Source organism: Mirounga leonina, unplaced genomic scaffold, assembly GCF_011800145.1.
Source record: "Mirounga leonina isolate KUSES-001 unplaced genomic scaffold, KU_Mleo_1.0 Mir_205, whole genome shotgun sequence".
Taxonomy (NCBI): domain Eukaryota; kingdom Metazoa; phylum Chordata; class Mammalia; order Carnivora; family Phocidae; genus Mirounga; species Mirounga leonina.
Genome location: NW_023270515.1, coordinates 853,943 through 868,745, shown reverse-complemented (window position 1 = coordinate 868,745; position 14,803 = coordinate 853,943). Strand labels below are relative to the sequence as shown.

Here is a 14,803-nt window from a genome sequence, read left to right as displayed (position 1 = left end):
TGCCTTTTTTTTGAAGTGCTTGGCCTAAATTTATTGTAACGGCATGAAATAAGCATTTGCTTAAAACTTAACATTATTGTAAAACTCTCTCTGAAATGTACGCAGAATTTAAATCACAGGCCAAATGTATTATTATTACCCTACTCATAATTTTAATCAACTTTCTAGAAATGACTTCTTCGTAATGTAACTGTGAAATCAAATCGCGGTCAATTTTACTGGTAAAAATGACAAGTTACTTTATTCGACAAAAGGACTAAGACAAAGTGATAGCCAAACATCCTTTTTATTCTGCAATTCAGTCATTCTGTAAAACAACCCGGGAGTATCAGTGTAGCTTAAAAATACCACATTGGTAACCTTGCTAACTACTCGCAGAGTTTCCCAAGCTCTCACTGCATAGCAATTTGGTCATACTGTTTATACTTAAATGTTCAAATTTTGCTTCAAACCCCAAATTTTCACTTTGCAGTAATATGTAAAACTGCGGAAACGGACTTAATGTACATGCTTCTGTTGATATTATTTCTCCACTCTTAAAACAAGGTATTTGTAGCAGCCTTCTGAGATTCTTTTCAGGACCTCAAGAGGTTCTGCCTGACAGCACCTTGTAGGTCTTTACCGGCAGTGTTCCAAAATGTAAGCAGTGTTCTCTCGGTGAGCGGATTTTTACGTTTCGCCGCAATGCTGGCCATCGCCCTTGAACCTGCACAGCTGTCCCTCCCGCCTCCTGCTCCCAGGGCTCCGCGAACTCGGTCTTCCAGCGCGTTCTAACGAAGAGAACCGCTTCGGGAACAAGTGCATCCTTGCTTAGCAATGAAAGGCTATTTAAGGCGACAATAAATTTTGTATGGGAAACGGCCACGTTTTAAAAAAGAAGTAACTATTTTCGCATTCTCATAAACTCTTCCAGATCGGCTTGACAATCATCAGCTTTCGAAATGTGAATTCTTACTGCCAGAGTAAAAGTTGCACTTTACACCACCACGAAGCGCTGTGTTTCTTCCGCCCTCGGTCCGCAGCACGGCCCCCCTCCCGCCCCGCCCCGCCCCGCCGGAGAAGGGGAACGGACACCGGGTGAAGGATCGCAGGGGAGCGGGGCTGGTTTCTCCCGGGAGCCGGCGGCCGAGCCCCGCTCCTCTCCTCCGTGCGTCACCCGCCGGGACAGGACGCCCCGGACCCCGCCCCGCGCTGGCCTCCCTCGCCCCAGTCGTCCGACCTCTCGGTGTCCCCGCGGGCGCAGGCTCCGAGACAGGACGCTCGGGATTGGCGCGGCCGCAGGGGCCCGGCGCGCGTGCGCGGGGGCGTGGCGTGGGGGCGGTGCTTAGGGCGCGGGGGCGGGGCAGGGGACGTGGTGGTGCGCGGCGGGGGGCGGGGGCGCATGCGCCGTGTGGGGCGCCGCGGGCCGGCCGGGACGAGGGCGGGGATGCCATGGCGGCCACGTTCTTCGGCGAGGTGGTAAAGGCCCCGTGCCGGGCTGGGACGGAGGACCAGGAGGAGGAGGAAGAGGGGAGGAGGGAGACGGCCGAGGACAGGGAGGTCCGGCGGCAGCTGGCTCGGAAGAGGTGAGGTCCGGCCGGCGGGGCGGGCTGGCGCCGGCCTGCTGCGGCCTCGGTGGCGAGGGTGCCGCTAGGGCTTCCTTTGCGGGGACTTGGCGGCCACCCTCTGCCCCCATAACGGGTTCTCGGGCGGGCCTCGTGTGCCTGCTTCCTGGACGTAGGACAGCTCTCTTACAGCCCTTTCATCCCCCGCCGCGCTCTTCCGTTAGCCTCGGTGTCCGTGGCAGGTGGGTAACGCGTCTCTTCAAAAAGAGATTGGAGAAAATAGTAAAATGACCCTCCACCCCTACCCGGTGAATTCAGCAGCTGTGACGATTTCGCCCCGTGTGTTTTATCCCCCACCACCTGTTGTGTCACTTTCACCTCTCCATTTTTCAGAGTGCACCTCAAACGATGCCGGCGTTTTTTGTATACGTTATTATCACCCTAACAAAATAAACGATTTTTGATACCATTTAGCAGCCAGGCGTGTCCAGACTTACTCAGGAGTCTCAAACATGAGGTTTTACGGTGAGTTTGTGTAAATCAGAATCAAGGTCCACACGTTCCTTTTAGACTTCGGACTCTTGAGCTGCCTGTCATTTAGAGCAGCCCCTTCTTCTCACCCCTGCGGAGACAACACCCCTAGTTGTTCTGTAGGGTGTCCCACACTCTTAAATTGGTCTGATTTAACCTGGTGTCCCTGACCAGCATTCCGTAGGTGGATGTTCCCTTTGGAGGAGTGGTCCGATGCAAGTTCAGTATTTTGCTGGCAGGAAGGTGGTAACCTGCCATTTCTTATTGCCCACTGTACCCATTTGTGCCCCTTTGGGGGATGCTTAGATTGGGCAGTGGGTCAGGTGGACAGCCTGATCTCCGCTGTGGAGTTCTCCATGAATTTTGCGTCGGATGGTTTTATCGGTTAGTTATTGTTGCCTGAATCTGTTGTTTCCTTTAGATGATAATTACATTCTTTATGAAATTAAAGCGTGCAGGGGCGCCTGGGTGGCTCAGACGGTTGGGCGTCTGCCTTTGGCTCAGGTCATGATCCCAGGGTCCTGGGATCGAGTCCCGCATCGGGCTCCCTGCTCCTTGGGAGCCTGCTTCTCCCTCTCCCTCTGCCTCTCTCTCTCTCTGTCTCTCATGAATAAATAAATAAAATCTTTAAAAAAAAAAAAAATTAAAGCGTGCATATTGCTTATTACAAAATCATGCCTCTGGTATCCTTTTTCTCCTAATACGGTACTAATTATACTTAAGTTGCTTTAGTTTTGTCTTTTGTTTCTTGTGTTAGGGAGGTGCGGCTCTTTCGAAGGCAGACAAAAACATCTCTGGAAGTTTCTCTGCTGGAAAAATATCCTTGCTCCAAATTCATAATTGCTATAGGAAATAATGCAGTAGGTGAGTAGAAATGTGTTAGATTGAAAGAACAAAATCTGAGGGAGGTGGGTGGAGGGATAGGGTGACTGGGTGATGGGCATTAAGGAGGGCATGTGATGTACTGAGCACTGGTGTTATATGCAACGGATGAATCACTGAACTCTACCTCTGAAACTAATAATACACTATATGTTAATTGAATTTAAATAAAAATTTTAAAAAGAAAAAAAACAAAATCCCTTGTTACTTATTTCTTTCCCTCATACTTCAAATGTCTGTTACTTTTTTAGAAAAAGTCATAGCAGAGTAAATTTGTATCTGAGTAAAATCTGTGCCTGCTCATGTGATACTGTCTTTTTGATAAACTTTAAAATTAAGATTTAAAGGAAGCGTGCTTCGGTTCAAGAAGTTGTAAATTCCAGGAACTGGGTTTATAGTGTGTTCAGGTATCTGCATTTCCTCAGACTCCTGGGCCTGTTTGGACCAGACTTGGGGGGAACAGAGGTGGCATGTGTACATGGCCAGTGGTTCTTAAATGTTTTTGAATTAACAGGCTCCTTTGAGAACAGGATGAGACCTCTAAAGATAATAGTGATGGTCGCTAACATTTTTGAGCACTCAAGTTTGAAGGTCTGTACATACATGACTCCCATTTGATAGGTTAATGTGAGAACAGTGCAGAGTTCAGCTAGGACAGCGTACACGAGCAGGTACGCAAACCTGTGTGATTTTAGCTGCTGCACAGGCTCTGGGGGCGAGCATTTGGGATCTCCAGTGAAGCCGATCCCTTGCCCTATCAGGTAGCCCTTGCTTGCAGGACATAGTAAGTACATGGTAAATAACTGTTGAGTCATTTATATAAAGTTTTCCCGGCCTACAATTTTCCCGCAAGTGTTACCTTCTGAGAGTGCAGTAAAGCCCAGCAGTAAACCTGTGTTCTCCGTTCCTGCCTCTGATACCAGTTGTACTTGGGCCATGGCCTTTAACTTCTTGAGGCCTCAGTTTCCTTTTCTGCAGAATGGCAGGATAAGGTCAGTGGTCTTAATGGCTCTTGTAGTTCTCAAATTCTAGAATTACTTGAAATCATTTCTGATTGTAGAAAATGCAGCTTGCAGAACCAGGCACTAACTGATGTGAATTGTTTTTCACAGCGTTTTTGTCGTCATTTGTTATGAATTCAGGAGTCTGGGAAGAAGTTGGCTGTGCTAAACTCTGGAATGAATGGTGTAGAACAACGGACACTACACATCTGTCCCCTGCAGAGGCCTTTTGTGTGTTTTATCATCTGAAATCGAGTCCCTCGGTACGTGGGACTTGGATGCTTCAGAGAGAGCTGTTTAGGCATCATTCATGTGGTGTTCGTTTGAATTTCATGTTCCTTTATATCTACTTTTGTGCTGACGAATTGTGCCTGCAGGCAGTGCTGTTATTTATATAAATATTAGTGTGGCATACACAGTGTGTTGATAAAGTTCTAGGAAATTCTGAAATAACTTTGTTAGAAAAAAACCATAGACAGTAGACATTCACACCTTGCTCATTCAAAAAATTATTTCAGCTGGTAACTCTAAATGTGCAAAAATGTGTTCACTCTGTGAAAGCAGGGAGTTCTCCTTTGTGGCAGGATACCCAGGATTTAGCAAATGCTGGTATGTGCTAGAAACTCAGGTAATGTTTGTTGAACAAATGAATGCTTTATGCATTCTGAGCATAATTCTCTTGACATCGAGCTTTTACCCTAACCTGATTTGTTAAGTCCTGAAAGTCATTCTGTAGCTGATGCGGAGTGATTCCTTGTGTCCTCTTCGTTCGAATCCTAATCTTGGGTCCATTTGGAGAACATAGCATAGTGGGCGATTTGAGGATCAGGCAGATGAGGTGGCCAGGCAGGTGCTGTGTCTCTGCACCTGCTTGTCTGACAGAGTAGCATTCTCCAGCTGCTGAGCTCCTGAACGCGGGCCAGCGCAGGGGTTCAAACAATGGCAGAAACCACGGAGTCCCTATTATTATAGTGGGGCTTATTTCAAAAGGTAAGGACCAAATGTTAGCCTTGTAAACCGTAAAGTTTGATTTTTTTAGTACTTCTAGTTTGTTTTTTTTAACATGTAATCCAAAGTTATTTAAATTTGCATAAGGATTTTTATGCACACCCAGCATTTATAGGAGATAAGAATGAGACTAATCATGTTTTTGATCTGATCTTTAGTTGGAAAGATTGTACTTTAGAATAGATTGTGAAGGTCCAGTAGGAGCAATTTCTGTCACCTCTTCTAGTCGTACCACTTATTAGTTAGATATCTCTTGATGATGCACAACCTACGTGTGTAGTTAATTACATGTCCTGTCTTTTTCTTATTCTCCATCCCCATGTACCTTTTTCCTCTTCTGTGCCTCCTTTGGGTAATTAAGTGTTAGCATTTCTGGCAACGTTTTAATAGACGACATTGTTGAGTTCTGTGGATAAGATCACTCCATGAGCATTAATAAGCAGGAATCCAATCTTTTATGGCATCGTGGCATTACAGATTATTTCACCTTGAGCATATGGGTTGGAACTTGGTTTCTAAAATAATACCGTCTTCAGAGGCATCAGTACCGTTTCACAATGCCATTTGGGCTGAGATGCTGTCCGGCTGACATTCACTCTGCTGGCACCTGGAGTTTGTATAATGCTTATATATACATATATATTTTTTTAAAGATTTATTTATTTGACAGAGACACAGCGAGAGAGGGAACACAAGCAGAGGGAGTGGGAGAGAGGGAGAAGCAGACTTCCCGTGGAGCAGCACGGAGCCGGATGCGGGGCTCGATCCCAGGACCTTGGGATCACGAGCTGGGCCGAAGGCAGACGCTTAATGACTGAGCCACCCAGGCGCCCCTAATGCTTATGTTTTATAGTGTTTACATTTATTTTGTGTTTGATCTTCCCGGTGTGTGACCCCCAGGAGGGCAGCAGGGCTGGTGTCATTCCTGTGTCATAAAGAAGATTCTGGTAGCATTTACTGGTAGTATATTCAGTGTCTCCTATGCAAACTGTTGTGGTCACTCCATTAACATGTACTTTATTCTTCTGTTAACTGCCAGTAGTGGTTTGATTCTTAAGTTTTAAAGATAAATAAATAAGCCAATAGCAAATTCAGAAAACAAGTGTTACCTAAAGGTTATATTAGGATTCAAATGATGCGTATATGGTGGTAGTTCAGAGTGTGTGTAAAATTCCTTTGACCTGACCAAAAACTTGGAATGGGATTTTCCAGGTCCTCCTCTGTCAGTGCAGTTGCTATGTTGCTGAAGATCAGCAGTATCAGTGGCTGGAAAAGGTAAGAGAGAAATGAAGACTGGTGAGCTCCTTTTTTTAAGGGTTCCGTGTCTTAACACTTGAGCCTACACAGCCAAATACCGAAGCAGGGAAGTATTTGTTTTTTTCTTTTTTCTTTTTAAATTATTTATTTACTTATTTATTTGAGAGAGAGAGCACAGAGGGAGAGTGAGAGGGAGAAGCACACTTCCCGCTGAGCGGAGAGCCCAACGCAGGGCTCAGTCCCAGGATCCTGAGATCATGACCCGAGCCGAAGGCAGATACTTAACCGACTGAGCCACCCAGGCGCCCCTGTTTTTTTCTTAAAAATATCCTAGGAATTTGTTACAGAATATAAAGAATAAAATAACTCATTTAACAAATGTGCTGACGATTATAGGTCATAGAAGCATAAAACCGTTGGATTCTTCCCAGCCGCCATATTGTTACGTTTGAACGAAAAACAAGCTACTCGCATGAAACAGAACAGGGTCATGGCCATGGGTGCAAAATGGTGGTGCTGACCATGCAGGCTGGTGATGGCTCCGGGTTGTGAGGCAGGAAACAGGTGTGAGCTGCATTCAGGGGGTTGGCACTTGGTTGCTACTTGCTCCAAATTCCAAAATATTATGTCCATTTGTCTTAGAATTAGGATGGCTTAATTGAGGCTTCATTTTGTGGGAAAATTGTGCATGTTTTGTGCCCAATAAAACATATTTTTCAGTGAAGAATTTAGGAATTTTAGAGAATAATCATAATTTTGGCAGTTGCATATTATTATTATTTTTTTAAGATTTTTTTATTTATTCATTTGGGAAAGAGACAGCATGAGCAGGGGGGGAGGCAGAGGGAGAAGCAGACTCCCCGATGAGCTGGGAGTCTGACGTGGGGCTCGATTCCAGGACCCGGGGATCACAGCCTGAGCTGAAGTCAGGCAAAGGCAGATGCTTAATCATCTGAGCCACCCAGGCGCCCCAGTTGCATATTATTTTTAAATGAAGTAGGTCTCAAATATGTATCTTAGCAACATTTGAGGTTAAATCTTCGGTATATTTTTGTTTAGGTATTAAAATTAATTAGAAATAAGAAATTTGGTGTACACCTGTTTTAAACCAGGTTGGCATACTTGGAAACATTTATTAAAAGTTATTAAATACATCTTATTAAATGAGTTATTCAAGAAGGTCTGTGGACCTTCTCACAATCATATACGTGATTTTGTGTTATGTACTGATGTGTATTTTTCTAGGGAGAGTCCTTAGCTTTCCTCAGGTCTCGAAGGGTAGGAAACTGTTGTGTTAATTTTTGTTTGTGTTTAAAGATTTTATTTAGGGGCACCTGGGTGGCTTAGTCGGCTAAGCATCTGCCTTTGGCTCAGGTCATGATCCAGGGTCCTGGGATTGAGCCCTGTGTCCCCGAGGGAACAGCTCTCTCTCTTTAAAAAAATAAATAAAGATTTTATTTATCTATTTGAGAGAGAGCGCACAAGCAGGGGGAGCAGCAGAGGGAGAGGGAGAAGTAGACTCCCCGCTGAGCAGGGAGCCCAGGACCCTGGGATCATGACCTGAGCCGAAGGAAGATGCTTAACCAACTGAGCCACCCAGGTGCCCCAATTTGTGTTTTTAATTTAAGTAGGATGATTGTTATGTCAAAAATATTTTATTATTTTTGTACTATGGGACTTTTCTTTTCCAGAACTTAAAAACTTTAATCAGTATTTTTTTTTTCCTTAGGGACACTCTGCGTCCCCCTACTGTTTGGTTCATGTCAGCCACAAAATCCTGAAAAACACACACAGTGTAACAGAGTGGTCAAGTGTGAATTCAGACTGTGGGTGTTCTAGGGAGGTTGATAAATTAGGCTTTGTGTGTAATGTTGTATTTCTTAAACTATTTAGTGTTTATTTACAAAGCTGTGAGATGATGAAATTAGTCTTAGAAATCATTAATGATGCGTAAAATCTGTAGTTCTGTTGTTCTTATTAGAAATAGCCATTTTCTTCTTTCGTAAAACACTTCCCAACAAGGTGGAGTGGCCTAAAGTTTACTTTTTTTCCTTAAAAAAAAAAAAAATAGCTGCTTGTTTTGTTTACATCACCATAGGTTTTAAAAGCTGGAAAGGGTCCTTGGAACTTCATGAAATACACACTTCGAAGAGAATAAAGGTCTAGAGTGATTAAAACTTGCCTATAAGCAAAATAACTTAAAAAATGCATTGAAGAAATACTGCATTGATACAACACTATCATGAATGCACCTTGCAGCTTAAAAACATCTTTATTAAAAGTGTTCTTGGACACATCAACACATGGATTAGAGAAGGGGGATCACTTCCTTTTGCTGATATTCTGCTAGTCTGAATGTAGCTTGCAAGTAAAGTGGTGTTCTTAGAAATGTCTGTATTAGAAGAGATCTCGTAGTCCAGCAGCTGCTTTGCCCTGGAAGCCAGTCCTGGTGTTAGCACAGCTGCTCTGGCTGTGTTTCTTCCTGACTTCATTGACTGTACACTGCAGCCCCCTTAGGTGAGTAGTACTGTCCCCTGTTCACAGCTGAGGAAAGTGACTTAGAAAAGGTCAGCAAACCAGGAAGTGACAGACCCAAGATCAAACCTAGGTGAGGGGACGGCAGATGTGTTCTCTTCCACCACCTCTCCAGGGGGGATATTACTGTGAAGGGTGTTAGGTAAACAGCTAGAGGAATGTTTCTGTTCTGTAACAAAACTGTGTGTGTGTTTTAATTTGAGGTCAATTTTGCCTTAGGTCTTTGGCTCTTGTGCAAGGAAGAATATGCAAGTAACTCTTCTCACATGTCGACATGTTACTGACTATAAAACTTCAGAATCTATTAGCAGCCTTCATTCTCCTTTTTTGAAAGCCCTAAAAACACAGAATTTCAAAGAGCCTCCATGCTGTTCACTGCTGGAACAACCAAATATCGTACATGATCTTCCTGCAGCAGGTGGTATTAAAATTTGTAACATTTACAGTATATCTTGTTAGTGCTTTATTGGTTATTGGTTATTACTTTGACTATTAGAGGTCTTTTTAAAGTAGTTCGTTAATGATTGATACCAATGTATTGCTGTTAAACTTTAATATTTGTTGTTGCTAGTATGTTGTGTTTGAGTTCTAACGTCCACACACACAGTTACGATGTGAGAGCAGCTCAGAGTTCGTAATTGTTAGGTTGCAGAGTTGCTCTGGTTCTTTTTGGTCTGTGATAACATCATGCAAGCCGATGTTAGATGTAAATTGTTGGTGCATGAAAGTTGATAAAGTATGTTTTAATTGTCAAGATAGAAGTTTCCAGATACTGAATCTGGAGTTTCTTTAATATTTTATTTTTATTACTGTTACTAATTATACCCTAGCATCACATCAAGATGAGATTGTCCCTTACTTTTCGGTAGCTAATATAATTGTTATTTGTTAATAAGTAAGTTTTTCCCCCTTAAATGTGAAGTTTACTGGAATAAGTGGTTAATTTATTGTATTATATTCAGCGAAATTTTAATCTTGTAGTTACTTACGATGTGTCTCAGTATATTCAGGAAATGCAAAATAAGCAGTATTTGCAAAAGCAAGAAATTACTTAGCGAAAATAAATTGGCTTTGAAAGAAAGTATGCATCATAAGTGGTTTGATATGGCAGTAAACACTTTAAGGAAAGCAATAGAGACAACTACTTTTAAAAGTAGCCTTTGTTATTTAGCGGTATTTAGTTTAAAAATTATACAGTAGAAGACTTAAGTGTTTTTTTTCCTTGTATTATTCATAGTTCTGAGTTACTGTCAAGTGTGGAAGATTCCTGCAGTTCTGTACTTGTGTTATACTGATGTGATGAAGTTAGACCTAATCACAGTTGAAGCTTTTAAGCCTGTCCTTTCTTCCAGAAGCTTGAAAGGTTTGGTTAAGGTAAGGTTTTAGCTCATTGACTTAACACCTGAGTTATAACAAACTTAATAACAAATGGTAAATTTATGGTACTGATTTAAAACTTAAGGAACGCTTAGAGATCCTTTTTTTCTCAAAGTAAAGCTTTCTAATCTGGCACCGGGAATTGGATTGTCACCCTCTCTTTTAGACGTACTTCTGTAACTGGAGAAATGTTTTGTTCATGCTTTTTCATGGTAGATCAGTGCAGCGCATTGATAGAAATTCCAGATGGCTGTGTAGGAAGGTGGTTGGACTGTTCAGGAAGTTTCTGTAACTAATTCATTTGGAAGGTTGTAATATTTAAGAAGGCATTTTTGAGCACAGCATGGATCAGATTTTCAACGTTTGTTCACTTAATTTTGCATGGGACTGGCTATGTGAAGGCGAGATAAACCTGTTTCCTGCTCTCCGTGTGTGTGTGTCCCTGGGCTCTTTCACCAGAAAAAGTCATACTGGAACGTGTACACAAAAAGTTCTGCCTGTGACTTCAGGTGGTTTAGGAGCTCCTGCCTTTTCCCTAAGAGATTTGCTGAAAGGGCATGCGCCCTGGGTAAGACCTTCTCTCGTACAGGGAAGGGACGACAACAGCGACCCACAGTGGGAGTCCTGTTTGATTCTAGAGCGACCGTTGGTGTTAAGACACCTTTTCTGGCAAGGTCTGTTGGCGTTAGCTCATTGCACTTGTCTCATAAGTCAGTTGGCTTGCTAGGTGGTCAGCTCCGTGGGAATGGGGACCCGTTTGGGTATCTATCCCCAGGTCCTCAGGTACCTGGCGCCCGGAGAATGCATTCCCAGCCGTTCGGGGAGTTCGTGTAATTCAGGCATGATTTCACGGTAGCCGGAGTCCCGGACACGCTTTCTGGCGGGCCGCGTGGCTCTCGGAGGGCCTTCTGCGCGTGGGGTTCGCCTCGGGGGCTCACGGCTGTTCTGTTCCGGGTGGCCCGGCGCGCCGCGCGTCCCGGCGACTGGAAGTCGTCGTGTGGAGTCGCAGTCCACCTGCGGCTTTAGGAGTGTTCTCTGAAGGGGAAATGGAGACACTGCTAAGCTCTTCGCTTCGTGCTGTAAGCGCAACGATGGCGGAGGGTGCAGCGGCCGTTGGAGGAGCGCGCTCGTCTCGCAGACGGGAGCAGACATGGCCGCCCTGAGTCCGCTCGCAGTCTGTTGGGGGCCGGGGGGCGTGCGGCCACCGGCGTGGACTTGCCTGGCGCCGCGTGAGCGCCGCGGCCTGGCGGCGGACGGGCCGCTGTCGCGCCAGCTGGGCGGAGGCGAGCACCCGCCGCGGGTGGGCGAGCGCCGCCTGAGGAGAGGCTGGCGCCTGGGCCCGAGGTGAGGGGGCGGCAGGGGGCGCGGACGAGGCCGGCGAGTTGGGCGCGGAGGCGCGCGAGCTCCCGTCGGGGAGAGGCCGGCCTGCAGGGTCCCCTCCGCCGGAGGCCGCCGAAGGGCCGTGGGGCCGTGAGGCGTCCCCGGAGGGTTCTGGGCCAGGGGAGGGCAGGCCGCGATGTTCCACCTGCTGGAACCCTGGGGCTCCTGAAGCGCCGAGGTGCTCGGGGCGCTGCCTCCCGAGGGAGGTTCGGGGCGGGGCCTGTTCGCTCCGCGCGCCCTTCTTGTGCGGCCTGAGTGCAGGGCTTGCGGTGGGTGCGTGGCTCCCGGGTTCTCCGTCCCACTGAACCGGCGACTTTCTTCTCGTCTTCCAGAATATTCCCCAGAGCACAGAGATACTGAAGAAACTGATGACGACAAATGAGATTCAGAGCAACATCTATACGTGATTCCAAAGATCGTTTTGTGAAGTGTTACTACCCATCCATTCCTTCGAGGGGAGCAGTGTGTATGGTTTTGTTGTTGTTGTTTCCAAGGGGGTATTTTACGGGTATACAAACAGAATAAACTTATTTTAAATTCATTATCGTTTTGGTTCCTTTTTTATGGTGCTACTCTTGACAGCTGAGATAAGCCACATGTTTTTCTTCATCCACTAGGTGGGAGTGTTGTTTTATTTGAGTATTTTATATAGTTAAAATTTTAAAAACCTACAGATAATGGGTTTTAGTAATATGTAAGCAGAGTTACTTTAGTGCAACAGTTCTGTGTGACACCTGAAAGTTATTTGTTGGCGATTATTATTTTATTTATAAGAGGGAGAGCTGCGAGCTGGGGGAGGTGGGGAGGGGAGGAGGGAGGGGGAGAAGCAGGCTCCCCACCAAGCAGGGAGCAGGGATCCCGACCCCAGGGCTCGATCCCAGGCCCCTGGATCATGACCTGAGCTGAAAGCAGACACTTAACCGACTGAGCCACCCAGGTGTCCCTGTTGGTGATTCTTAATATGTGAAAAGTTTGTTTTATGGGTTCTTCAGGTTTTTTGGGTGGGTAAAAATTGATCAGGTAACAAAGTTATAGACTTGCTCAAAATGAAATGAAAAGAAATGTGTATTTCATCACTTTTCAGTAATATCTGCCAGGCAGGCTCTTCGTGCAGACGTCTCCGGGCCCTGGTGCAGGGTTAACTGTACTGGAGGTGTGAGCTCGGCTGCGGCAGGCCTGTTGTTGCTAGAATGTGACATGAGTCATGAGCTTGAAGTAGCCACCCTGCTACAGAAGACCACACACTGCACTCGGTCAGTGAAAATGCATTTTACAGTGGTAAAGTTGAGGAATGCTGCTTTCTCTCTTTATAAGTTACAGAATCATTTGTGTATTACAGATTTTTTATTACTATTATTTTATTTAAATTCTAGTTAGTTGGCATGCAGTTCACTGTTGGTCTCAGGAGTAGAGGTCAGTGGTTCATCATTTACATAACAACTCTAGGGCTCACCACAAGTGCCTGCCTTAATGCCCATCCCCCATCTAGCCCATCCCCCATCCACCTATATATTACAGATGGAGACAACGTACTCGTATCTTTTAGATTCAGTTTGCTTACATTTGCTTACTGTTCTTGACAGTGTTCGTAGGTGGGGTGAGGACACTCTGCACTCCCCTTCTTGAGCGTCGGAAGTCCGGGGCAGGGCGCGTGTGAACACACTTTGATGATAGAAAATGAAGCATTCTTGTTGCAGAAAGGTCTGCATCCATTCAGAAATGTGTTTGCAGAGCCCTGTGGTGACTTTGGGGTCCAGTCTGGAGCTAGAGCCTTCTATCACCATGAGGGTTAGTTGGTCACAGAGGAAGAGTAACCTTGGAAAAGAGCAACTCTCAGGCTGACCCTTACAGGCCGGGTGGCCCCCGGAGTCCCAGTTTCCTCATCTCTAAACTGCAGGTAGGTAAAGGAAAATTATTGAATTAACGTAAGTGTGCAGTAAATGTTTCTTCCCTCAGGTTCCATTTTTCATCTGTTTAGTGAGGAAGAATTGACCTGTTTATGTGGTTGGGTGGTTGTAAGTATGAAAATAGAAAAATGCTTTCGATGAACAGGAGAGGGTACTTCCACGTACACACCCCCGTGTACACCCACCCAGAGACCCCGACTTCACGGTGCAGCCAGGAAGGCGTGACCGGCAGACGCTGCTCTCTGTTCCTTCTCCATGCCGCGTTCGAGAACCACGATTCTTGGCAATATCAAGGCCAGGAGTGGAGTTGCTGGGGGAGATGCTTCGTGGTTGGGTTTATCGGTGCAGCGGGTTGGTTGAGTGTGTTTTATGTTCCTCAGTTTGCACTGAGATTCATTTCCAGTTGACATCAGTAATTATTTAGCGGCATAGAATCTACAATTATATTCATGCAGATAAGTCACCAATTTGAATGGCGGTGGTTTCTGGAGAAAAGTAATCAGAATGAACACAAGTGGGTACCTACAATGCTGACGTCTCTCTTTAATGCCGATGGACGCTCATTTGTGAACTGTATGCAAGTCTGGAGATCTTGGTTTGGGCTGGAGAGAGGCGCGGAGAGGACGGTGGGGGTGTGTGTGCAGGGGGGATGGAGAGAGAGGGTCTGCACTGAGGCTGCCTGGAGTCCTTCTCGTTTGGGGACGGGGGGAGGAAGCAGCCTGCAAGGTGCCCCTGGGGCTCTCCAGAAGAGTGCAGGGGAGGCCTGGGCAGGAGCCCGCCCTACCTGCCCCTGCTGTGTGGCTCCTTAATTACCGACTTTGGACTAGCTCAGAGCTGGGTATCCAATCTGGGCTCCACCCCTCACGTTAAACACGGCCACCCCTGACGTTTTTGAAGGTGAGGTAGCCGCGGCCTCTTTCTGGTGGCCTGCTTAACTCTGAAGCTGCTGGAATAAACTCCATCATGGCCACACCTGGAGCCTTGGCCTCCCTGTTCTGTGCAAATCCTGCTTTGTCTAGTGAAAATCCCAGGCAATGGCACTCTCTGTTAGTGTTTGGGGAAAGGAAAGGAGGGGATGGAGGTCGAATCGTTGTGACTGTTAGCGCATCTGGCCAAGGTGAGCCCGAGCCGCCCGCAAGTGTACCTGTGCTGCCTGGTTTCACTACAATGGATCTGCGGGCGGCCGTGCGAGGGGAGGGTTTCCACGGAAGCCGGGCCAGCGTACTTACTCCGTGAATGCCAGTTTCGCTTATTCAGGAAAAGGACCGGACATGTGAACTAGCCCTCGCTCTCCCTTCTCCAGCCTCGTTGCCATTTGGAGATGCTGTTCGTCCCCTTCAGCCCGGACTGCATCCTGGAAAGGAGCTACTGCGATTGACTG

At 46.1% G+C, this 14,803-nt stretch overlaps 1 protein-coding gene across 3 annotated transcripts; it reads left to right on the top strand.

Moving 5' to 3' along the window:
• The first annotated feature begins 1,396 nt into the window (after window positions 1-1,396).
• PSMG1 (proteasome assembly chaperone 1) lies at window positions 1,397-12,056 on the top strand. 3 transcript variants are annotated; one of them, XM_035028871.1, is made up of 7 exons: window positions 1,397-1,565; window positions 2,833-2,939; window positions 4,070-4,221; window positions 6,179-6,241; window positions 8,978-9,176; window positions 9,996-10,132; window positions 11,848-12,056. In XM_035028871.1, the coding sequence occupies exons 1-7, from the start codon at window positions 1,432-1,434 to the stop codon at window positions 11,920-11,922; spliced, it is 867 nt and encodes a 288-aa protein (XP_034884762.1). In that variant the 5' UTR covers window positions 1,397-1,431; the 3' UTR covers window positions 11,923-12,056. The 3 variants fall into 3 exon arrangements, with proteins under 3 accessions (XP_034884762.1, XP_034884763.1, XP_034884764.1); XM_035028873.1 differs by lacking the exon at window positions 1,397-1,565 and adding an exon at window positions 1,630-1,786; XM_035028872.1 differs by lacking the exon at window positions 6,179-6,241.
• Window positions 12,057-14,803: the final 2,747 nt, after the last annotated feature.